The sequence below is a fragment of the Hydra vulgaris genome, chromosome 12 (assembly GCF_038396675.1).
Source record: "Hydra vulgaris chromosome 12, alternate assembly HydraT2T_AEP".
NCBI lineage: Eukaryota > Metazoa > Cnidaria > Hydrozoa > Anthoathecata > Hydridae > Hydra > Hydra vulgaris.
In genome coordinates this window covers 13830394-13857500 of record NC_088931.1, presented here as the reverse complement: position 1 = coordinate 13857500, position 27107 = coordinate 13830394, and the positions used below count along the sequence as shown (strand labels likewise).

At 28.0% G+C, this 27107-nt stretch overlaps 1 protein-coding gene across 4 annotated transcripts in view; it reads right to left on the bottom strand.

The window, feature by feature from the left end:
• LOC101235555 (serine/threonine-protein phosphatase 6 regulatory ankyrin repeat subunit B) overlaps positions 1-27107 on the bottom strand; it is a 95314-nt gene that overhangs the window by 16546 nt on the left and 51661 nt on the right. For all 4 annotated transcript variants that reach the window (XM_065812260.1, XM_065812261.1, XM_065812262.1 and 1 more), the window contains exons 15-26: positions 23004-23120; positions 22839-22937; positions 22504-22602; positions 21937-22038; positions 21752-21850; positions 21466-21567; positions 19688-19789; positions 18645-18845; positions 18422-18517; positions 18009-18041; positions 17809-17916; positions 17326-17523 (exon numbers count right to left, since the gene is read on the bottom strand). In XM_065812260.1, the coding sequence (XP_065668332.1) occupies positions 17326-17523; positions 17809-17916; positions 18009-18041; positions 18422-18517; positions 18645-18845; positions 19688-19789; positions 21466-21567; positions 21752-21850; positions 21937-22038; positions 22504-22602; positions 22839-22937; positions 23004-23120 (1356 nt within the window). The remainder of the gene's footprint in view (positions 1-17325; positions 17524-17808; positions 17917-18008; positions 18042-18421; positions 18518-18644; positions 18846-19687; positions 19790-21465; positions 21568-21751; positions 21851-21936; positions 22039-22503; positions 22603-22838; positions 22938-23003; positions 23121-27107) is intronic.

The following is a 27107-nucleotide window of genomic DNA, read 5'->3' as shown; positions in this document are numbered from 1 at the left end:
ACATACTTTGACGCCGAAGTAGTAATGATAGACAACCTTCACTTTTCTTGTAAGTTGTTTCCACTGATCAAGGGTAGTAAAATGTCCACAGATATAACAGAAATAGTCTGAATGATTCAAGCAACCCCTATTATCTTTCTTCATATTGTTTTAAAAATACTACATGATCAGTCTAAAATAAAAAAAACATAACATTTAAAAGTAAACATGTGTTTACTTTTAAATGTTATGATAAATTTTAAATGTTATGTATATTTGTTGTGCTGTGTAATTTTTTAAAAAAGTAATAAATTACACAGCACAACAAATGTACAACAATATTAAGCTATATAAAAGCTAGCTACATCATGCCTTATTAGCAAAAATGTAAAAGTGATATAACTCAAAAACCTGATGTGATACAAATATTCTGATTACACCATTGTAATCAGCATGTCAGAATTAGTCAGACTGACAAGTTTTTTCTCAGGAGACCAAAATTTTTTTTTTGTTTCCTAGTGTAATTTTAGTATTGCATATTGGTCTAAAAAGCATCCCTGTGAAATTTCATGAAGATTGTACAACTTTTGTGGTAGATCTGACCCCACAAAGTTTTCATTTTCTTATAATTTTTATCCAATATGTTGGGATTCTGGGTCAAACCATTTTATTGCTATTATAAATCTTTTTTAAATTTGTTTTTTTGTTGCACCAGGCTTCTTTAAACTTTATTAGTTTATGCATTATGTGGATTATGTGGTTTTTTACTTATAAAATTTATGTATAATAATATTGTATAAATTATGTGAATTTTTTATAAAAGATTTTTTAGTGTAAGTAAAAATACTTTAATTAAAGAAAGAAAAAAAATGTATTTAAGTTTGTATAATATAATAAGTATTAATACTGTTATTATTATTAATATTGTTATTATCGCCATTTTTATCTATTATAATATATTATTGTTGTTAATATCAGGTGTTTACTTCAGATTAGTTTATTACTAATTAAAAATAACAATTGTAACAACTTTTTTCAGAAATATATTGATATTTTATATTGATATAATATATCTAAAGAAGTATATATATATATATATTATATATATATATATATATATATATATATATATATATAATATATATATATAGTATATATATATATATATATATATATATATATATATATATATATATATATATACATATATATATATATATATATAATATATATATATATATTATATATATATATATATATATATATATATATATATATATATAAATATTGCTATTGTATTTTGTAGTATTTAATCATGGATAAAAAAGTACACAAGAACATATGAAATTGTTACTTGGTACCATTCCTGGAGATGACAATAACAAAATAAAGGGTTCTAAACTAAGAGACAGGTCATGTTATGCCTTTTATTAAACTTGAAAGATTTGCACTGGGATCAAGCTTTATTTGAAGCTGTAATCAATGCGCTCTTACACTATCAGAAAGCTAATATCCTAATTCTAGTAGGCAGAAATAATACTGGTAAAGTAAACAAAAAATACTATGAAAAGAAATTCATTACTTTGATGAAATTGAAAGATTATAAAAGACAAGAAAATAAACCAAAAAAAAAAAAAAGAATTGAGTTTGAAAATGAAAATTTATAAGAACTTAATTGTAAAGGACATGGTTTCTAAGTAAAAGGGGTTAAACTAAAGTTGAACAAGGTGCCATTGATGTTGATATTAAATTTATGAAAATCATTTTGTATTATAGAGTAGCTACATATTCTGGGGTGGACAAGATAGTCACAGAAAAGACAAAAAAGCAAATAGAAAAACAAAAAAAATAATCTTGAACAAGAACAAATGAACCCATGTAAATATACTTTTGAAATGTTAAATCTTGAATCAGGCATTAGGTTTTACGAGGATGAGAATAATGAAGAAGTTAGCACCAGAACACAGAATAGGAAACACAAAAAAAAATTTAAATGTAGCATAGATATCTTTGTTCCTCATGACATATTGAAAAACCCTGACCTTGTTTCACACAGTATTTGTAACAACATCTCATCAACTCAACTTAGTGCCGTTGGCTACTCCTGTGTAGCAACATGCAGGGGTAACCTTTACAAGCTTTGTCTAAATGGAAGGACAGATCATTGGTATAGAACCTACATTGTACCCAAAATAAGTTTGAAGATCAAAGAAAATCAGATGCCATCATCAAAAATGCTGTTGCATTGGAATGGAAAACTTATGGACACTCTTGATTCCAAAGGAACAGATGGCCAATTACTAACTCTTGTATCTGGAGCTGATGATACAAAGCTTAAAATCAACTAAAGAGAATGGTAAAGTTCTTTGAGACATTATAGCAAGGGCAACAAAAACACTTTTTTGAGAATGGAAGTGTGAAGAAAATGTTATTGGCATGGTTTTCTATACAACTTTATCAAATACAAGTAAGCTTGATTAATTAAATATAAAATATCTAAATGAAGATCATACAACAGATTCAAGAATATTTTCCAAAAGCTGAAATTGTTACTATCAACCAAATAAGAAAATTGAAATGATTTGTTGAGTTCACAATTGCAGTTTATGTGCAGTGGTGGCTTGTTTTTCCTGCACCAGGTAGCACAGCAATAAATAACTTGATTTTAGTAGAACTTTTATATTGTAGTCGAAAGAGACTTATGGTAATTTAAAGCCTGCTGCTACAAGGAAGTGCCGCTACATCGACTCAAGGTTTAGTTTGGGCAAGCAGTCTATCATTAAATAAAAAAAAATTATTCAAATTTTTAAACTTTTTCTGGTCTGGTTTATTAGCATTCTCTTTCAAATTACAGTTTATGGAAGAAACTTTTTAATTGACATTCAACCTTAATTGCCTTAATTGAAACAATTAAGGAATAAATATTTATTAACCAAAGATGGCTTAACTATGAAAACATTTATGATTTGATTAATACAAACAAACAAACCTACTATACTTTTAACCATAATTTGACTTAATTGATTGCACTTTTATTGGAAATAAATTTGTTTTTGCTAAGATACCATTTTGTTCCAATCAAGGCAACTGGTTCCCTAAATTGGAACACTTTGATTCCTTAATCAGAAAAGGTAGATTTTTTTTTAAAAAAACCCAGTAAAATCAACAAAAATTGATCAGAAATGATTTTTATCTTTACAGTGAAAATTTTCAACAGTTCATTTAAAACTTATAATAGGATTAATATGACCCTGGCAAACTGATAATCTAAAAACAAAAAGTTGCATAAAAGCTTCAACTGTTATGACGTTCTCTTAATTTATTGATTAAAAATCATTAAAGAAAGCATTATTTTTAAGGTTACTAAGTATTTTTAAATTGCGCCTGAACTATTTCTACAACCCTTTGATTTTATTACTGATTAAGTAAGAAAAACTTTATAGTTCCAATCAAGGAAACTTTGGACTATTTTGTTATATCACTGCAATATCAAGGAAACTTTGGACTATTTTGTTATATCACTGCAATATCATGCTTGCAGGAACTTATAAGATAAATTTATATTTTTATTTTGCATTTTAAATCCCATCGAATTAAACACAAAAAACTATATAACCTATAGCAGTATAGTTTACCCAGCGCAATCAACATAGTGTGCACTCAAAATTAGATCACCATAAAAAAATGACACAAAAAAATCAATGGTGTACATGCATTTTTTGAGGAATAACTTTTAAAATGAGTCAAAACGTAGAAAATAAGACATTTTACATTTTACAAGAAAAATGCAAAATATAACTATAATTCATTTATTTCAAAAATAAATGCATGTGTTCCAATTAAGACGCTGTTCCAATTATGGCAACTCTCCCCTATATATGTATATATATATATATATATATATATATATATATATATATATATATATATATATATATATATATATATATATATATATATATATATATATATATATATATATATATATATATATTAGGGTGCATCATTTTTTAACAATTTTTTGAAACTAATACCCAACCACCTGAGTTAGTTGACCAGTTAGATAAAAATGATTAAATGCTGAAAAAAAATCTTTGAAACCCATATTTAAGGTCCCTGCTTTTACAATTTGTGCCCCAAATCCCCAACTTTTTAAATTAAAAACCTTAAACATTGAAATAAAACACCAATTTTTTTTCTATGAACTCTAAAAGGCCTAAATATTAATTTGAAATTTGTTGGAAAGTTAAGTTTTTAAAAAAGTGCATTGGTTTGACAATGGAAAAATGGACAAAATGTTCTAATTTTAGGTAATTTTATGGATATATAAATTAACCAATTTTTGTATCTCTCGAACTTTCTGAGACAAATTTTATCAAATTCTTGTTTACAAAGATTAATTTAATCCAAAATTCAATTTTAAAATCAATTTCAAATAAAGGAATTTCCTATAGGAGGGCTAGCAGTGGGCAGCAAAGAGTCTGTTCTTAAACCCCTCCATCCATTTTACTTATTTTTTTTACAGAATATTTATGTACCATCTGCCTTGAAGTTTTATTTTTACATAAAGTTTGATTAGGTTTTTATATAGGCACTGCAAAATATGCATTTTAATGAAACAATTTTATATTGCTGAACTTCATCTAGCTGGAATAGTTAAGGTAAAAAAATAAATTTTCTGTTAAGAAAAATATATAACGACATTGTTTTGGTCAACAGTGATAAATTAGTAAATAATCAAGAAGTACTTTCTTCAAAAACAGTTTGTAAAACTACAACTTAATAAACTTTTCTTCATGTTTTTGGCGAAAACTGATATTAAAATAAATATTCTCCAAATTATGCTTTGCCATTTTTTTGCCACTCTTTGTAGTTTGTACTTTTTTGAACTCCCTAAATTTATCCCTACTTTGCTGAACGACCAACATTATATATTGTCTGTCTGAATAAACAAACTCTGACACAAGCTTAATTGCCCGTTCAGAGCAGTTGTTGACTACATATATTCTATACTACATATATATACTACATATAATTGGTCAATAAAGCCCCAAAAAGATGAAAGACAAGTTTAACCAAGGTTTATCATCGCCTTTACTCAAATTTAACAGACTGAAAAAATTTAACAGACTGAAAACCACAAGTTCCTACCAACCAACTGTAACAAGCTTGGTGGTTTCTTCTGGGTGAAGTCTAGATCTTTCAGAAGGATTGGATTTTCAGACTTCTCATAGTGTGTAGGAACAGATTGCAAGAAAAAAACTTTTGCAACTTTTTCTTTCTCATCATCTTTGAGTTCTTTATCTGCAAGACATAATGGAATCAAAGTTTGATACAAATACCGCATATGTCTCTCCATTGATTTCAATACTTCTTTAATTCCCTCTAGTACATCATTAGCTCCTGGATCAAAAGATTCTACCCAACTTTTATACTGTACCATCAGCCAGTATGCTTTTAAGTCTTGAAAAGGTGCAGAGGAAAATAAAGAGGAATACACAAACCACACAGTATAAAATATAGAAATAAATTCTGCCATTCTACTGATTTCTTTTTGTAAACAAGCTGTCAATTATTAGGGCAACTGATTACTTAAAACTTGAATTTTAAGACAATATATAGATTTTACCATAAAACGTGGATGGGAAACTGATCCCGAAGCATAAACATTAAAGCTTACATCTGGACATACATAGGTGAGTGTAAGTTCTACTAGTTCTTAAAAATACTAAATTGGCAAGTGCGTATTTGCAAATATGAACAGTTTCTTCAATCTGTTTTTCTAGATACATTCCTTTAACTGCAACTTTGTCAATATATACAACATCCATTATTTTGCCAATATATACAACATCCATTATTTGGTGGTTATCAAGTGCGGTGTTCCAATTGTTTGCAGATTCTAAAAGATTTGTACAGGTGGAGTGATTGTTCAGGAAACCATGTTGATTATGAGTTATTAGGCTACGTTGAGTTAGGTACTCTATAACATGCACATTGATCATTCTTTCCATGACGCGACAACAAGTGCATGTCAATGAGATGGGTCTATAAGTATTTGGATCCGCAGTAGCTCCTTTTTTTAAAAAGTGGAGCGACAAATGCATGGCGCCATTGATTAGGTAAAGAACTAGACTTAAAACTGGCATCAAATATAAAGGAAAGCGGAATACACAATAAATGAGCTAACTTTTTCAGGAGTATGTTAGGTATGCCATCAGGACCGTATGATGTATTAGATTTAATTTCTGGTAAAGATTTATACACTGCTTCTGGTGGAAAATTTCCTGTTTTAATATCTATTGAATCATTAACATAACTGTTAGTAAATGGAGAATAATTGTTATCATTTGTAAAGACACTGCCAAAGTGTTTGTTAAACACATCAATGATTTCTTCGTTACTACTAGTTATTTTGTCATTATTGTCTTTAAGAGGATAACTGTTTTTAGAATTATTGAGTTTTTAATTAACATAATCAAAAAATTTGCTGATATTGCTTTCTTTTACTAGTTTAAGCTCGACTCTTATTTAGTAAGTGTGTATTGTTTCTTACATTTATTAGCATATTTGTTATATGCCTTTTTGTGTGTAATGACTTAAGTATTTGACCATCTCTTCCATAAGAATGCTTTACGATTTAACATTTTCCTGATAAACTTTGGGTAGCGATTTTCTTTTTTTGTACAAAGAATTTTTCTAATTGAAACAAATAGGTAAATACCATTGCAAAAATGATTGGAAAAAACGTTCCAATAATCCTCAACTGTGAAAACAAAGGAAAACTTGAAGTCCCAAATTATTTTTGATAAATAAGATTGATAACCATCAATGTCAGCATTAACGAAGTCATAGAAGGATTCAGTATTTTTTTTTTGACTGATTGAAATCATTTATATTTATAGAGAAGTGTACTGTTTTATGGTCACTTGCGCTGAAAGGACATTCAACTGAAATAAGACTAAAAAAGGAGACATTATTGGAAAATACAAGGTCAAGAATATTGTTTTCATGAGTAAGTTTCTGTACAAATTAGTGCAAACCAAGACTGTTGACTAAATTAAAAAAAAGGCAATGGCACTTTTCATTTGGTGATACGTAGTTGATCCAGTCCATTTTAGGAAAAATAAAATCGGCAACAATAATAAATTGAGATACAGAGCAGCATAGATTAATAAAATACTACTTTATCAAATTAAAACTTCATTTATAGCTTTGATTTCATACAGGTTTGATTAAATTCTATTTATTAATAACTCTTATATTTAGAATTCAAAAACATCTAATAAAATTCAAAACGTTTAAATTTCAAATACTTTAGTGTCAAATATAATTTAACATTTTCATTGATATCTTCAAATTGGTCAAGCTTGCATTAAAGTCTTTTTATCAAACAAGTTGAAGCTAAACAAAACTAAAGATAAATCTCCGAATTAATGTGATTCTACTGTTTGTTATTTGTTATATGTTTTGTTTATTAAAACATTGGGAAGCATGCTCAAACAAACAACAAAAGAAAAATGTGGCGTCATTAGTTTCATGCCTTTGTGACCTGGTTTTTACTGATGTAACAAACTCATTTCTACAAAACATATTAGTGTAAGTATATATATATATATATATATATATATATATATATATATATATATATATATATATATATATATATATATATATATATATAATCAAGTATATAAAAAATAAATTACTTGATAAAAATTAAATTGCACATTCAGTTTAAATCAGAAAGCAGTTTTTTGTTTTGTACAAGCAATGAATGGAAAGTTATCAAGTCATTACCGCTAACAGATAGATTGGAATATTTATTATTTTCAAAACCTGTTCATTCAAACGAGAATAAAAAATTTATATTATAAAATTAAAACTTGATAGAATTTTAAAAAAATTAAAAGTTTTAAACTGTAAATTTGGAAAGCAGGATGAGAACAAATCACTAAAATTTTTAATGACAGAGTTTTAGTATTTAACTTTAACTTTAGTAATAAGTTAAATAAAATCTATAATTTCCTTTTAAATTTAATTCTTAAGATTAATACTTTTTTTTAATAATAGTTCAACTGTAAAAACTTGGTTTGAAGCAAATTTAAATTTTTGAGAATGGCTATAAAATAACTAAAACTACACAATAATTCATTTTTTTAATTTAGTATCAAAGCAGCAGTAACATATTTCTTCTAGTTAAAAGATTGCACAAGCAAAAAAACCAAAGCTTTCTTGTCTGATTTCCCGCACTTAAAATGAAAAAAATTCAAACAAAAAATCGTCCACCTTTTCCCTTGTACACACTGGTACGCTTTTGGGTGACCCCCTCCCCATACCTATATATGTAATTTTTATTTCTAACCCTGAATATCGCTCTTGGAGCTTTGATGCTGAGCGCACATAATCGCGCTCGTTAATAATGTGTTTCAGTTTTATGAGCACGAAATATCATGCTGGGCAATTTTATTCATCGCATGCACTGTGTATATATATATATATATATATATATATATATATATATATATATATATATATATATATATATATATATATATATATATATATATATATATATATATATATATATATATTAGGGTGTGTCATTTTTCAACAGTTTTTTCAAACTAATACCCAGCCACCTGGGTTAGTTGACCAGTTAGATAAAAATGAAACTATAAAATCTAAATTTAATCTTAATGACTCAGGCGTCTGTTAGACAAAAATACTCCCACCAAAACTTTCAATGGTTGTGCTACCAAAGATAAAATGATGTCAGCATGCTCTTAACAAGATATATGTCTTCAGAACTGCATCCTTTTTGCTATAAAGAAACCATGGATTGATGGAGGTTATGATGGCAGCATATTTTATGACAAGCACATAAAGTTTGTTAAATAATCTATAATTAGTTTTTTATTTTTACCAAATTTTACTTTAGCTTATATAAATTTGTTAACTTGACTATTTTTATTCTGCCTCTGATATGAGGCTACATTAAAAAGTTTAATGTAAGCTAAATATCAAGAAGATATTTAGCTGCACTTAAATAAAAAACTGCAAATCAAAGTAAATTTCCAATAATCGCACACTTTGATGGAAAAATTTTGCAAGATATTGCTAATGATACCACACAAAAAAGAGATTGTTTTGCTGTTCTTGTAAATAATAATGGTGATTTAAGACTTTCATTCTGTCAATGAAAAACAGTACTAGAAAATCTCATTATGATACTTTAATAAACGTGTTGGATGAATATAAGCTAAGAACTTATATAAAGGGTCTGTGCTTTGACACAACTGCAACTTATACAGGAAAATATTCCGGCACAAACATTAGGTTCTGTCAAACACAGGGTTCAATTATATTACAGCTTGCATGTCGAAGATATGTTTACAAGCTTCACTGTAAACATTTTTAGGAAAGCGCTCATTTTGGTAAAACATCTCCTCCTAAAAATCTGATGCTCAAAGTTTTCCAAGCTAATTTCCAAAAAGTGTTCTACTCTATCTCACATTCCAAATTATTAGTTAAACTTGCATCGTATAACATAAGAGGTAATCTTCAAAATTGGATTTCCACATTTCTTACAAATAGATATCAACAAGTTAAGGTTGGTAGTTCTCTATCAAACTCAATACATATTGTTAATGGAGTTCCACAGGGTAGTGTGTTAGGTCCCACACTGTTTCTGTTATATGTTAATGATTTAACTGCTATAACTAATAATTAGGATTATCGTATAAAACTTTATGCAGATGATAGAAAGTTATATAGTTCATACCCTGACATGGATCTATGCCAGGATTTAGTTGTTGCTCTAAATAGTCTCATAATATGGGCAGATTTGTGACAACTAAAAATTGCTAGTAGTAAGTGTTTTTCACTTAGAATAGCATCTCCCTAATTATGCAAAGGTATAAAGGTTAATTATAAATTAGGTGAGTGTAATCCTCCAACCCAAATGATCTAGGAGTTACATTGGACTGTAATTGTAAAAAACATATTTTCAATGTCATCCATCAAGCTAACTCTTGAGCATACATAATTTTTAAATGTCTTAAAACTCGCGACCCTTGTATCCTAGTTAGAGCTTTTATACCTATATACTACCAATTTTAGAATGATGTTCTCCAGTTTGGTCGTCACACCAAATTGGATTGATTAAATCAGTTGAAAGTGTTCAACAAAAATTTACTAAGAAAATTAGGAACTTTAGAAATTTGTCCTATCATAATAGACTACAGTTGCTTGGTTTGGAATCACTTGAAGTTCGGCGCCTTAAAATTGACTTAGTAACATGTTTTAAAATTTTCCGTAAACTTATTTGTACAGAACAATCTTTGTTCTATGAGATTGACAGCAATAGCCACACACGGGGTCATATTTATAAAATACGCAAACAATTTTGTTGCTTGGATTCAAGAAAATATAGCTTTTCTTTCCAAGTTGCTGACATGTGGAACAATATGACCTCGGATGCTGTGAATGCAAAAAATATTTTATCATTTAAAAATAAGATTAACTCTTTTGACTTAAACAATTAGTTATTCTAAAAGAAACAACTATTTGTTTCTTTTTAATTTTGTTTCTTTATGATATTTATAATTTTGTTATTGGTTTTGTAGCGGTGCATTTTTTTTAAAATTTATTTATGGGCACACTGTTAGTGTCCATCTTTGTATGCGCCTTTGTGTCCTTTAGAACATGTATTTAATGTTTCTAATAAATATCTATCTATTATTATAAATAAAATACTATGCTAGATATTTAATTTTTAGGCATTCAAAGTTTGGAACTTTTTTTGAAGTGTTGCAAGTTTTGATATTTTATAACACGGACTTTTATTTTTTGTCAAATGGACCCAAAAAAACTGTACGAGTTAGCGAATGGTTCTTAACCTTACCAGGGAACGATTATGAGATATTAATAGGTGTATGCATATGAAACCGCTGTTTAAAATAAGACAAGTTAATTTTCTTTTTAAGACAAAATTAATGTATGGATGATTATGTGTGTGAAACTACGTTCAATTTGCTTTAAATATCATAGTTTTTAATTTGATTTTATTCATATCTAGATAATTTTATACATCTTTCAAAATGAACAACTTTGTGCCTTCAAATATGCATTTGCGGGAAGTATTACTTCACTATTTTATTTTAAAGAAAACTGCTGCAGAAAGTCATCGTTTGCTTGTAGAAGCTTATTCTGACCATGCTTTATCTGAAACAACTTGCAGAGATTGGTTTAGAAGATTTAAAAGTGGCGATTTCGATCTTGACAACAAGGAACGTGGTAAACCTCCAAAAAAATTTGAAGATTCAGAATTGCAAAGTTTATTGGACGAAGACGATGCTCAATCCCAAGAACAATTAGCAGAAGAGTTGAATGTTGATCAGGCAACAATTTCAAGACATTTACAAGCTCTCGGTAAAATAAGAAAGGAAGGAAAATGGGTTCCACATGAATTGAAAGAACGTGATATTGAAAGGCGTTTAGTGACATGCGAAATGTTATTGAATCGTTTTGAAAGAAAGTCTTTTTTGCATCGAATAGTGACTGGAGATGAAAAATGGATTTATTTTGACAATCCAGTCCGCACAACACATTATGTTGACCCAGGCGCACCTGTAAAATCAACACCAAAGAGGAATATTCATGGAAATAAGGCTTTGCTGTCTATTTGGTGGGATCAGATTGGTGTGGTATACTATGAGTTGCTAAAACCTAAAGAAACAATTGATGGGCCACTTTACAGACTCCAATTATTCCGTTTAAGAAAAGCATTAGAAGAAAAACGACCCGAATATGCTGAGAGACACGATAAAATAATTCTTCAACATGACAATGCTCGTCCTCATGTTTGTAAAGTTGTTCAAACAGCGTTGAAAACTATCGGATGGGAAGTCTTATGCCACCCGCCGTATTCACCAGACCTTGCTCCATCAGATTACTATTTATTCCGATCAATGTCACATGGCTTGGCAGATCAGCACTTCTCGAATTATGAAGAGGTCAAAAAATGGCTCGATGATTGGATAGCTTCTAAACCTGAGAAATTCTATTGGGATGGAATTCATAAGTTACCAAAAAATTGGCAAAAAGTAGTAGAAAATAATGGAAATTACATTCAAAGAAATATAAATAAAACATCTCCAAAACAAACGTTCTAATTCAAAGAAAAAACAGCGGTTTCATATGCATACACCTATTATAATAAAGTTCAACAAGAATTTAAAAAAAAAAAACGTCAAGCTGAATTTAACTTTCAAAAAGAAGAAATAAATCAATGGCTCTCTTGCACTGAGATCTTTAGTTTTAATTTATGCATAATGTACTTTATAACAAATATAACTTCGTTGGTATCATTTAAGTGTTATTTAACAATATGCAAGCTATACTGTTTAATTAAAAATATTTTGACTTCAGCAAATAAATTTTTGCAAAAATTTCCCACTCTCATTTTCCCTCAGCCAATATTATATTAGCCATAATGTTTTTATTGGTGACTTTAATACTAATCACTCTGAAATACTTGGCTCTTAAAGCGGCTTTAAAGCTCAAAATTTTTTTCTTTCTCAATGTCTTAATCAGGCAGTTAGCTTGGTGAGATTCAGACAACTCTGATCACTTACATTCGTTCCTTAATTGGTACTATGACCCTAACTTGTGTTCAGTTTCCTTGATTTGACCCTAGCTTGTGTTCAGTTTCTGCTTTTTTCAGTTTCTATTTTATTGCAAGAAATCAAAAAAATACTGCCTGATAATAAGGTTCATTATTGTCAGATAAATAAATCTCAATTTTATCTCGTAAGTTAGGTTCTAAAAAAGTTTTTGAAAATCTTTAAAAATGTCATTAACAAGTCAAACATCTCTCATACATTGGTCTAGAACTTACTACCTCTCAAAAAGACAGTACTATATGTTATGTATGTATTACCTATCATAATGAGATTTTCTAGTACTGTTTTTCATTGACAGAATGCCAAGAAGTCTTAAATCACCATTAATATTTACAAGAACAGCAAAACAATCTCTTTTTTGTGTTGTATCATTAGCAATATCTTGCAAAAATTTTCCATCAAAGTGTGCGATTATTGGAAATTTACTTTGATTTGCAGTTTTTTACTTAAGTGCAGCTAATAAGTTAGAACCAGGGGTGGGCTGCCAAATTTTGAACAACCAGCTCGCTATTATTTAAAAAAAAAACTAAACAAAATATTTATTGCACAATAAAACTGATAAATTCCAAATTTAACATACTACGCTATGCATATGCCTAACTAATTAATTTATTAATTTAGAGTCCATATGCCTTGTTCATTTGCAAAAACATCATTATTGTGCCCTCTTCTTACCCTTGTTTCAGTTGCTAACCTGTGATTCTGGTTAATCCACACCATGTGCAGTGTGCCGAAGCTTCACAACTTGTGACTCACTCACAAGCAAGAGCCAAGCACTTCGTATTTTACATACGCACATGATGTGTGTATTGTGTTGGGCGCATGATATGTTTGCAAGTGTGTGGCACATCAGCGTGATGTGCATATTTTGCATAAACATACTATTAAAATAGCTTATTTTTGGTTTTAGGGTTAATTTAACAATGAGCCGGACCAAGCCAGCTCCAGCCCACCCCTGATTAGAACTATATGTAAAGAACTTTTCTTCTAAATCAGAAATTGATAACTCAACTTTTCCTTTAACTCAGAACTTTTAACTTCTTGAATCTAATGACAACACTTTTTTTTATCTCATATCTACTTTTCTCATTTTGAGCCTATCAACCTGCTTTTTGATAATTAATTTCGACCCTCTTGTTCTATTGCTATTTTCTTGTTCTATTATTCTAATTTTTAACTAAGGAAAGTTCTGTTGTACATAAGATAGAAGGGATGAGGCAAGGGCTATTGCTCTTGACACACCTAAGGTTTTTGTTTAAAAGTGGCAAGTTGATTTTTCATATAAGTTCAAAAATAGTACCAGCTAAGTTTGCTTCTCTTTATGGTGTTGGGCATTTTATTACACCTGATTATATTCTTTGCATCTATAAATATTTTATTCATTTTTTTATGGAATACTGTTGTCATTTTTCAAATGGTATTTCTAATAAGTCTCTCTTTTTTTTAAAACAAGGTCCAAAATTGCATTATAAATGTTGTTAGACCTTCTATAGTTGCCAAACTTGAGCTTTTAGCCCATCATCTTAAGAAATCTTCATTTTTTAGACAAGGTCGTAAATTGAATCATAAATGTGGCTGGACCTTCTATGCCTCATACAGTTTCCAGTTTTTGTAATTTACTGTCAACAGGTTTTTTGCTTCTGGTTTTTTAACAATTGTTGCTTTGATTTGAGTAAAGTCTTAAAAATTAAAATAAAAAATTTGATGTTCTTATATCATCTTTAACATTATATCTGGGGCATACAAACATTGCTGCATTTGTGGCTACGATATAATAAAAAGCAAAAATACACTATAAAAATTTTTTTCTGGATTTTTTGTAATCAGATTCATCAATTATATCAGTATAACCAATATTCAAAGTTAAATTGTTTTATATTGATAATATAAATATTCAAAGTTTATTCATTTTCTATTGATAGTATAGATAAGGTGTCTAAACATTGTTCTTAAATACGATTTCAATATTTTCATAAATAAAAAGTTTCATTATACAGAGAAATTTGTTATATGTGTGCAAAAAACAATTCTAAAATTTATGCTTAAACTTGGAAATATAGTTTTTTATTTCTTGTTAAATATTAGTTTATTAAGCTTTTATATAGAATACACCAAAAGTTTATTAAATTTCAAATATGAGATCAAGTGAACACATTCTTTCATAAAACATGTACCTAAACCATTCTTGTACATCTGGCATAAATTAGGTAATTTGTTAAATAGTTTAAAAAAAAAAGTTTTTGTAAACAACTTCATATGCTTCAAGCCTCTTTTTCAGTTCTCCACTTAGACATACCATTGTAGCATTAAATTTTTCTGATTAATATGTGATTCCAATTGATTAGTTTTGTCATGAAATGTTTCGCTTTTTGTTCCTTGTTTTTTTTTAAATTTTTTGATAAACAATATCTTCATATTAATATATCTGTATATCAATATATCTTTTTGAAATTGAATTTACAAATCCAATCAACAATCTATATTGGTCAACAATAAATGACAAATCAATTACTATTGTAACTTAAAGTGTTTAAAAATAGATTTCCAAAATGTCATCATAAAAGCACATTTGAGACAACTCATTTGATTATTAATATTTTGCACTTAGCTTCTACATTAAGAAGAATCAGTTTCATCTTCTGATATTTGTTTTAAAATTTTGGATATTCTCCCTCAGTTTTTCTTCAAAGCTTTACAAGCACCATACTGACAAGAACACCTTGTATCAGTAAGATTTTTAATGCTTTGTCCTTTTATAACAGTAGTTAACCAACCACTTTTAAAATAAAGAAAAAAAAAAGTTTTTCAAGAAATTGAAAATGGATGCTGGATCTCTACAATAATCAGCCCCAATAATCAATAATCAACCCCTATTAAGTTTAATGAGTGTGCTGCGTAAGGTATAAAATATGTTAGTTATATTTATAATTTGTGGTTTTAGCCCTGAATATATTCCAGGCATATTATTAGCATAATTATAGGATTATCCTCTTAAAACTTTATTAAAGTATTGTATTTTTTATTTGTTTGAATTCAAATATTGTATTATTTCTCTTTCCACATCTTCTTCTTTGTCCAACATTTTCAAAAAACTTTAAAAAATGCTTCTAGGGGACTCCATTTTAAAAAACTTTAAGAAATATTACTAGGGGACATCTAATAATCAAAGCATGTGATCAGTATGTAATAAAGTAAAATGGGCTCAAATACATATAATATCAGGAGTCAATAATAATCAAGTAGTATTTTTTTTCATTCAATTCATTAAGTATATGATGTTACTTTTTTGGCCATTAATATAACTATTTTTATAAATATGATTGACAAAAAATAGTATGCACAGCAAAAAATGAGTCAACTCGACAACTAATTCACATACCATTAAAAAATTAACGTTATTGATTATTTTCCAATTTTTGTTTCCAATAATTTGAGTTTTTCCTCTTAAAGGCAATGTGCGACTTGCAAGTTTCCTATAATGCAAACAACCCATGTGAGCACTTGAACGCAGTAAGTTTTTTTCCTTTAGAGTTCCTGAATTTAATAGTTCATTCACATTTAACTTCCCTAAAAGTCACCTTAAAATTGCTGCTTCAGAAATGTTTCTAGCTGTTGATGCTGTAATGTATTTTTGCGCTGAGATTAACACTGTTAAACACGTTTTTCCAATCAGAATAACCTGTTGTTGGCAGTGCTGATGCACCACCTCCTAACAATTGACAAGGAGCACATTAAATAGATTTTTTACTTTCCAAATATACAAGTTGATTTTGTCATATAAATTCACCATTTCCTAATCTTTTTAAAAAAACACTTTTATTTAAATATCTTACTACTTTGTCAGCATAAACCCTCTTTGTTGAGGAGAAATCTGCAGGGATGTTTATTATTTTTGTATAAATATGTAATAGCAGAGTTACTGCTTCGTTGGCATGTAGAAAGATCATTATCTATTTTAATGCTGATGTGGTTTACCATTACTATTATTGTCACTGCTTTTATTTTGTTCTAAATCATTGAATATTTTAATATAAGGTGATGTAAAAAATGAGAAGAAATCTTTACAAAAGAGATGATAAAAAGAAACTTAACAAAGTTTTTTTATAAAAATATTATATATCAAACTATTTCCATGAAAGTCTAGATTTGCCCTGAGGCAAATGTGTCTATGCACACAAATTTGTATACCACAATGAATTTAGAATTGTTTGGTAAAATGTTGTTTGATAAAAACGTACTACCAATTATAAAAGCTATAAGGATTGATCTTGTTCTAATATTTTCTACTATACAGTAACAATTCAAATTTGATTTCATTTAAACAAGCATAATACTTGTTTAAATAAAATCGAGTTTGAAATTTGCCCCACATAAGAGGGTTTTAAGCTATCCATATCATAAGGTTGAAGATGAAATATTTTCTTTTTGAAAGATTATTTATTTAAAATTTTATGGTTTCAATAATTGAACTTAAGGGAAAAGTTTTTTAGAAATTTTCAATATCTATATAAAAACTTGATATCTAAAAGCCCTTAGTTATTAATTTATTACTCATAGTTACTTATTAGAGTTTTATCAACTTTTAGTTTATAATTGGTATTAATGAACCATTTAAAATTTTTTAATACAATTTATATTTCTAATTATTATTGTAATTTACCTTATCTTGGTCATCAATTTCGGCACCTTGTCCAATAAGAAGCTGCACAAGCTTTAGTTGGTTGTTACCAGCTGCAAAATGCAGTGCTGATCTTCCAATAGCACATTTAGCACTAATTTGATCTGCTGAACGACTTAACAGTAGACTTGTCACTATTCCATGACCTTCTATTATCGCTAAATGAATTGGCAACAGGCCCTATATTAAAAAAGTAAACACTATCTTGTTAGTTTATATTTTCTTTTATTAACATATATTCTATATAACAAGTTATTATAAGGAATATTTGCAAATACAACCAGATTTCTATTTGTTTTTCATTTTTTCATCATTTTGGTTAAGTATATAAAAATAATATTAAGTTCTACTTTATAAAAAAAAAGAGATAATAAATACTTATTTAATACAATCAAGCAACACAGTCAAGTTAAGTAAAAAATTTATTCCAAAGTGTATTCTTTGTTATAAATATTTACAACGTACCTTTTTAGATGTTCGGTGGTCAAACACAACACCATCTGAATTTAGAAGCAGTCTAACAGTTACCTCATGTCCATTTTTTGCTGCCAAATGTAAACATGTAAATCCAAACTGGAAAAAAAAAATCAAACTTAAATAAACTATTCTGCTAATACCCATGAGTTGATAAAGATGATAATTATTTCTCTGTTTATATCCCTTGCCTCAGTTTTAGCTGGATTTTTACCAACAGGACACTAAAAATAAATAATTGAGTTATTTCAACTAAATAAAGAAAAAAAACTATTAGAAGTCATAAGAATAAATTTTTTTTTTAATTTTTACAGGTATTGGAGACCAGAGCTAGTTGACTACAGTTTTAGCTTTTGGACTTTTTTAAAATAGAAATGTTAAAAAAAATTGTTTATTATTAATTTAATTAACAATTTAGTACTATCTATATAATAAGCTTTTAATAAGGAATACTTGATTTCGCAAAAACTACCAGACTTTATTTTTTTTATCATATCTTTTATCTAGCTCTGGTCTTTTTTTGTTTTGTTTACAATAATGATATTGAATAAATAACCTGATAAATTTCATTAAAATAAATTAAAAAACATAAAGATTATTAAACCTCACTAATGACACTTGGTGGTATTTTTAACATAAGATCAGCTAGACATCCAGATTGATCGTACTCTGCAGCAACATGAAGAGGAGACATTCCTGTCTTCAAATATATTTAAAAAAAAAGAAAAATATGAGTAATAAAAATAATAACAAAGATAAAAAATTTAAAATATGTTTAAGTAAAAATAAAATAGTTTTTTATTAATAAATTTTCATATTTAAAATACTTTAGAGCTCGCAAAATTGAATGGAATTCTTCCTTTAAATGCCTCAATAGCATTTTGAGAACCATACTGTGCAGCAAGATGAAGAGCAGTTGACCCATCATTGTCTTCTTCTAACAGTGAAACACCTTGATTTATAAGCAGCTGTAAAACGTCAATGTGATCACCTATTGCTGCTAAGTGCAATGGTGTCCTCATGGTAGACTGAAAATTTTAAAATATAAAATATTATGATTGTTTTCTACCCTTATTAATTTATGATTAAAAACAATTGAAGCTTTTTAACACCGTTTCTTAGAGAAGTCAAAACTTGTTTAAATAAATTATATAAAATTTGTTTGAAAATTATCATTAGTTTTTTTTAAAACCATTAAACTGAGTTTTAGATTTGTATTTTCATTAGGAGATAACCAAAAAAGTTGCATAGCCACTAAAAAGAGACATGACCAAAAGGAGACAAAAGCAAAAGCACATAGTCTTTTAATAAGCATCATTATATGGAAGAAAAAATTTAGCAGAATACAATGAGTTAATTGTTTTATTAAGAAAATTGCAAAAAAATCAGCCCTAAAGCCTTATTAGACTATATATGTGAAACAGGTCTGGTTGCATAAAACTGTCAACAGGTCAACAAAAGTAATTAAACTATTAAATTTAAAAAAAACTAAAAAGTACCTTATAAGTTATTATACATTTTTATTATTTAATTTCATTTTCTTAAAATTCTTCTGGAATATAACTATTACAAAGTTGGATAAAAAGCATCCCAAAAAACTTCAGGGTTCAAAATCAAAAATTTATTATTTTAAAAACTTATTATTAGAGCCTTGAAGATTAAATAATACTACAAAAATACTGAACATATAGTAAAAAAATTCAGAACTTTATAAGACATGGGTTCTATTATTTTTTTCACTTAAGTAGTAAAGCCTAATATAACTTTGTATCTGTGGTTACAACAAGTATTTTAAAGTAGGTTTTAATCCTTTCTGAACTTGCAAACTTTTAACAAATTTTAAAACTATTAAAATTAAAACTTATCTTACCTTACTTTTAGAGTAGGCCATTGCACTGTTTACTTTTATAAGGGATTTTATGACTTCAAGACTACCTTTGGCTGCAGCTATATGGGCACAGTTATTACCATCCTAAAAATAAATTTCATTCAAAGAAAATTAGAAACGCTTTTAAATAAAATACTGTAAAGTAAAAGAAGAACAAGAAGAACTTTATAAAAGAATAAAGTTACCACATTTAATAAAATGTAAGAGGGTATATTACTATTAATGGAGGTCAAAAAGAAACTTTATTTTTAGCACTATAACATTTAATAATTAATTTAATACTATGTTAATATTAACAGTTGTTTCTTTTCTAGTATTTATTGTTTCTTAGGGAAATCTGTTTGAATAAATTAAATTGAATATATATATATATATATATATATATATATATATATATATATATATATATATATATATATATATATATATATTTATATATATATATATATATATATATATATTTATATATATATATATATATATATATACACACACACACACACACACACACACACACACACACACACACACACACACACACACACACACACACATATATATACACACACACATATATATACACACACACATATATATATATTATAAATTATAAAATTATAATATAAATTATAAATCTGTTTTGAATACTCAATTGATTCACTATAACATAACATTATGTCATATTACAACTATAACATCACTTAATCACAAAGCTGACAGGACTCTTTTTGTGATTTTCTTTGTGATGGTCCTTTGGTAGAAATTTTTTGTCTTCCTGCAGACAAATGTGCTTCCTATGTAACTTCTTGGATTCAAGTTGGCATGGAGCTTTTTATTCCCATTTTATGATTCCAAGTCAAGCCTCACTCTTCTCCATGGTTTTCCTCTCATTGTGCTGCTACAATCTACAATCATAACCATTACTTCCTTATCTATTGCCAAAACAATTCTCCAAAAAATAGACATCTGTTTACTATTGCTAGAAACCATTGCAAGAACCAGAAACAAGTGCTTATCAGAGTCTTGTTTTCCAGCTTGCTGAAAAGTGGCATCTGTTATCTCTATTTTCAACAACTCTGGAGAACAATCTGACTCATCAAACTATTATCCCATTAATCATCTTCCAATTATAAGGAAGGTTTTTGAGTCTTTAATTAACAAACACTTAGTTTCTCATTTTGAATCTAATAATTTACCACCTGATCATCAATATGGATTTTAATCTTCTCGTTCTACTGCTGATTTGTTAACTATAATAACCAATAGGTTTATGCATTAGATAGATGTAGATATCTGCTATATGTCTCACACCAACATGTCCCGCTTTATATGTTATATAAGAATAAACTTCAGATCAAGAATAGATTAGTCGTGACCCATTTTATAGTATGGTATGGGTAAAGGATCACTCATTTTTTAAAAAAGATCTCAAAAAAACTTATCATTTTATTTTTGGAAAAAAATTATTACTCAAAAATTTATTATGTTTTTAACTCATAAATTCGTAACTTAAAAGTACTTTCTTGTGCTCTTAAAATATTACAAAAGCATAAAATGCTGTCTAAAAAAGCACAGTCCAGCATACTCAAAATAACATTTTTTTTTCAAACTAATTTGAGCATGCATATTAAATGGTTAAAATATCTAAAAAATAGTTTTTAAGCAGCAAAAAAAATTTTATACTGTCTATAATTTATTATAAGTTTATGAATTAATAAAATTGACTATAAGCTTATTACAATAAAAGTGAATGCTACTACCTTGTTAATAAAACTTGCTAAATCAGGTCGTACATCTAAGAACATTTTGACAATATCAGAATGATTATTTTCAGCTGCAAGGTGTATAGGTGCAGCCTGATTCTACAAAAAAAAAAGTCACACCATTTCATAAATGTTACACCATTTCATAAGTGCTACACTATTTTAATAATGTTTACTTTTATTGCTGTAAAAAAATAACTTATAAAATACACAAAATATGTATTGACACTCTATAATTTCCTGTAACAACTTTTAATGTGGGCTAATTCTACTGCAGACTTACCATATCAATCATCATTGGATCAGCACCTAATTGAATCAAAGTCCTGCATGAATGCAAATGCCCATTTTCTGAAGCCATGTGCAGTGCAGAGCGTTTTGTCTAAAATTCATAAATTATTTTGAAAAGTAAATTTCAATGTTAAACAAATATGAATTTTAATTTATATGAATTATCTATGTTCTCACCAAAGATTGAATGTTATATGAAGCATGGTACTTTTTTACAAGCATTTCAACAAGCTGACTATGACCATTAGCAGCAGCTAAACTAACAGGAGTTTCTCCAATCTATCAATAATATCAAATAATATCAAATGTAAATACAGAAGTTTGTTTTCAAAATTAAAAAATGCTAAACAAAAAAACATCAAAATTACAAGAGAGATATAATAGTATCACAAACTTAATTGCAAACTAAGTTTGTGAAAAACCTTGAATTTTTCAGACGATAAAAACTCAATATAATTTTTTGACAAAATGTTTTTTCTGACCAATTTTTCTACTTTTAACTATTATATAATAATTATTTATTTCAAATTTCAAAATTATTAATTAAAATGACTTTCATAATCATAAAAATTTGTGAATAAATATTATTTATTTACAAATTTAGAATTTGTAAATAAATAAAAATTTGTAAATAAATAGTTTGCATTGTATTTAAATCAAGCTGATTGGTTTAAATCAATCTAGCAGTGTTGTCTTAACAATTTTATCTTAACATTAACAATATATGAGTGAATTAAAAACAACCTTTGTTTTTGCATCTACAAATGCTTTTTTTTCCATCAACATTTCCACACATAAAATATGTCCATGCTCGCAAGCTAGATGTAGTGCTGCCTTTCCATTCTAAGACAGTTATAATCATTGCAATTTGAATTTAATAAAAAGATAATAGAAACTATTTATGGGGTAAATTCACCCTGTATGTTAATGGGTGAATTTACCTACTTATCACTTTTTATACAAAGCCGGGCATAATAAACCATAAGCTAAATTTAATTAAAAAATTAATCAAAAGTTTTTTATTTATTTTACTTTGGAAAATGTTTCCTCATTATTAGAAACTACAACAAAAATTAAACCTCATCAAAGTAATCCACTCTTGCTTCATTTTCTAAGAGTATACGAACAATACTTGGATGGCCATAGTAGCAAGCAACAAGCAAGGCAGACCACCCAACCTGATAAAAACAACTAACTATAATTTTTTTAAATAGTTTCTTATTTAACAAGAAAAATTTACTTACATTATTTGTTAGATTTGCAGCCTTTGAGCTCTCTTTAACAGACAAAGAAGCAAAAATCATTCTAAGTATGTCGGCATTACCATTCTGGCAACAATAATGTATCGGGGTTTCATTGGTCTGAAAAATTATTTTATAGACATATATATATATATGTATATATATATATATATATATATATATTATATATATATATATATATATATATATATATATATATATTCTTTTTTTTTTGCATTTAATGTATCTTTAAACCACTCTAAATCAAATTAATGTATCAAACTATACCTATTTTAACAATAAACATGTCAAAATATGATAAATTATAACAACTAAGGAAGTATTTTACTTAGCTTTAGGAGTATCTAAACTTGTGATAAAGTTAGATGTAAATTAACAAAGATAATTGGTACAGGAAAAATGTTAATAGATAACTACCAACTTTAGGAGATGTTTTAAGATATGGTCTTTTTTTTAGAAGGATTGAAGAAAATGACAAAGATTTAAGGCAACCTTTGAAAAATTGTTGACCTCAGTAAAATGTTTATGACAAAAAGCTAATCCACTTTTATTTGTCTAGTTTTTTCCCCTGCACTTCAACCCTTTGGAACTCCCTCCCATCTTCATGTTTTCCTAAAATTAAAAAAAAAAAAGATCCACTTATACCCATTATCTCTGATAAAAAAGGAAAAAAAAGAATTTTATATGACTGGAAAAAAGCATATAATCTGGCGTTAGGTAGGGGAACATCTAAGCAACTTTCTGATCATCAAAGAGAGTTAGAATCAAAAGTGTACAGTATTCTGATACAGTATTATCTCAAAATGATGTGGAGTCAGACCATGTTGAGAACAATTATTATGACTATGTTTATTTACCAGATATACAAAAAGTTTCTCAGCTATTGACCTTAAATGTAAATCACATTGCTTTGTCAGTATTAAGGTTTGGTTTAAGTAACAGAGCAACTGCATCAATAGGCTCTGCAACATTAAAAGCAGCCAAGGATGCAGGTTACTTAAAAGATTACATAACTGATAAAAGCCTAGCCCTAGATCATATAAAAATTGAGAGACCAAAGCAAAGAGTAATAATGGCCTGTAAAGAGCAACATAACAATTAAGTTAGAGAAAAGGGCATACAATGTATAATGTTCAATGGTCGAAAGAACCTTACAAAAACAGTTGTATATGGTAAGAATGGTAAATCTTACCCAAGAGAGATCAAAGAAGATCATTATAGTGTCTGTACTGAGCTTGGTGGAAAATATTTGTTCCACTTTGTAAATAATTCAGAGGAGAGAGAAGGTCGAACACCTGCTGAACATATTGCTGAACAACTGTATGATTGGATAACATCACATGGCTTTGAAAACCAATTATTTGCAATTGGTGAAGACTCAACTAAACTTAATACAGGTTTTATTTTGATTTCTTTAAAAAGTAATTTAAAATTTTATCTTCTTATATTTTTTACTTAAAATAAAAAATTATTATAGATTGGAAGGGCTGATTTATTCAATATTTAGAGAAGAAACTAGGATTCAAACTAATCTGGATTATTTGTGTGCTATATACTAAAGAGTTGCCACTTAGACATTAAATGTTAGCTTTAGATGGAAAAACCCTATCTGATTGTTTCTATCTAAAGCTAACATTAAATGTCTAAGTGGCATTGTTACAATTTTTACTTGTTAACATGTTTAAACTGGAAGAAGAGGTGTTTTAATTTAACCAGAACTGCACTAGATTCTAAACTAAATATTGTTGAAGAAGCTTCTGGAAACAATGCCAATAATGTTGATGTAGCACAGACTGAAAATAATTTTGAGATAGACATGAATGTACAACTTACGAATGATGCTGAATTAGTGACAAACAAGTAAGCGAAATATGTAGTGTTCCCCCTTGATCATCCTCTAAATCTTAAATATTTTTAATTATATTTATGGTTTGTTTTTGTCATAAAAATTTCATCTGAAAAGTGATTTTGACATTAAAATCTACTATTTTATACAAAGAGAACCATTTTTAACCACTTAAGAATGATTCAATTAGTATATAATAATATACTAGAGACACTATTATCTACTAAGTAATATTACTCTTCTAGGGATCATGTTCAAAAAACGTTAAGAAAAAATTCCGAAAGCAGATATCTAAACCTGAAACCTGGGGATGTAATAAAATAAAAAAGGCATACCAAGCTGGTAAAAATTATACAAGTCGAAGAGGAAAACAAGGACCGAATAACATCATTCAAACAAAATAAATTTGTCTGGCAAACTGTAAGTACGAATGTGCTAAGAAAATATCAGAAATTGAACAAAACAATATTTTGTATTATTTTATGGCTTAAATTAAGTGTTTGCAAAACATTTTACCTAACTACACTGTCAATTTCACAAAAGACAGTTTACACAGCTCACAACGCCAAAGATGTTAAAACAAATACTCCTGCACGATATCTACGAAGTAAAATCATGAAAGACAAAGGTACAACACACATTGATGTCAACTCAGCTAAGGATCACATAAAATCTTTTCCAACAGTTGAGTCACATTGTCGTGTAAATACCAATAGAGAATACCTTGAGTCACACCTTAATGTTTTAAAAATGTATAATCTTTACAAAGAGAAATGTATAAAAATATTGAGCCAGTAAAAAAATCTACGAACTACCATATTTTCTCCACTGAATTCAATCTTGGTTTTCACATTTCCAAAAAGGATAGATGCGACCTTTGTGAGAAGTTTAAAGAGGAAAACAATGTAAGTGACTTAAATACTTGGTGTGACTCCTGCGTTCCATAAAAATCAGCACAGTATATTATCAAATGCTGTGGTACATTTTTAAAAAGACGATCCTAACATAAACTCAATCACTATGAAATATTCCCTTCCAGATCATTAATGCGTCCAAGAGGTGGATCATGCCCATAGCGAAATTAAAAGCTCATGAGGAAAACTGATTTTTATAGTCCAATTGGATTGATAAGGATGTTAAAACAAGTTAACAGAAAAAATCCTTATCATATCATTCAAATGAAACCACATGACTTCAAGGATTATTCAGTAACAGCGAAGCTGTTTAAGTCAGTTCCTTTTTCTAACGTTGCTGTTCTAAAATTTACTCAAACATCTCACATTATACATTTTAAATCTAGCCATGATTGCAATGAACCTATGAACTGTGTGAATGTCAAGTTCAATGAAAAACCTAACAGAAAGAATGCATCAACAAGTCCCTCAACTTCCACTGTTTTGAATGTAAAACCAAAGATTTAAAGTTGTTCAAAGGAACTTGCAGACTTTAAAAAAAGATTACTATCGAGTTCTTCTTTATCTATAAAATAAACATGAAAAACAAAGGGTTGTACTTAATGTAATGGTTTAAAAATGTACAAAATAATGTACAAAAAAAAAAGAGTAAACAAAACTTTGTAACTTTGTTTTGTGACTGAAACAATAATGTAATTTATAAAAATTAGCTTTTTATTATATTTTTGTTTCAGTTACAAAATTTAAAGTAACTAACTGCTTAAGTCACAGTCAAAGTCTTCAGTCAAAGTAACTAACATGTTTCTAACTACCGTTACAACAGCAGTTAGTTGTCATAGTGACCGTTTCTAACTACCTTTATATACCTATGTTTATAACAGCAGTTAGAACCTTGTCCTAGTGAGAATAATTATTTCACTATGACAAGGTTCTAACTGCATTTTGGGGTATTCATTTTTCTATGAAGAGTGAAACATTTTTTAATAAAAAATAGTAATAAGTATTACTATTAACATATTAACATTGACATAAGCAAATGCTTATGTTATCATGAGTAAAAAATATTATCGATGGATTTTAATAATTTTTGATGGTAGGAGCATAACAATTTTTAACATTGATTTACTCAAAACTACTCGCATATTAGTTAGAACCTTGTCAAACCAACACAACAAACTAGCTTGGGTAAAGAAACAGAACAAGTTTGTGAAGGGTATCGTATTATCGCATATCTGATTCTCTGCCTGGAATGTACACAGTGAATATATTCTTTAGACAATGCTCTGTAGTTTAGATAAAGTAGAAAGGAGATTTGCAGTGCAGAAG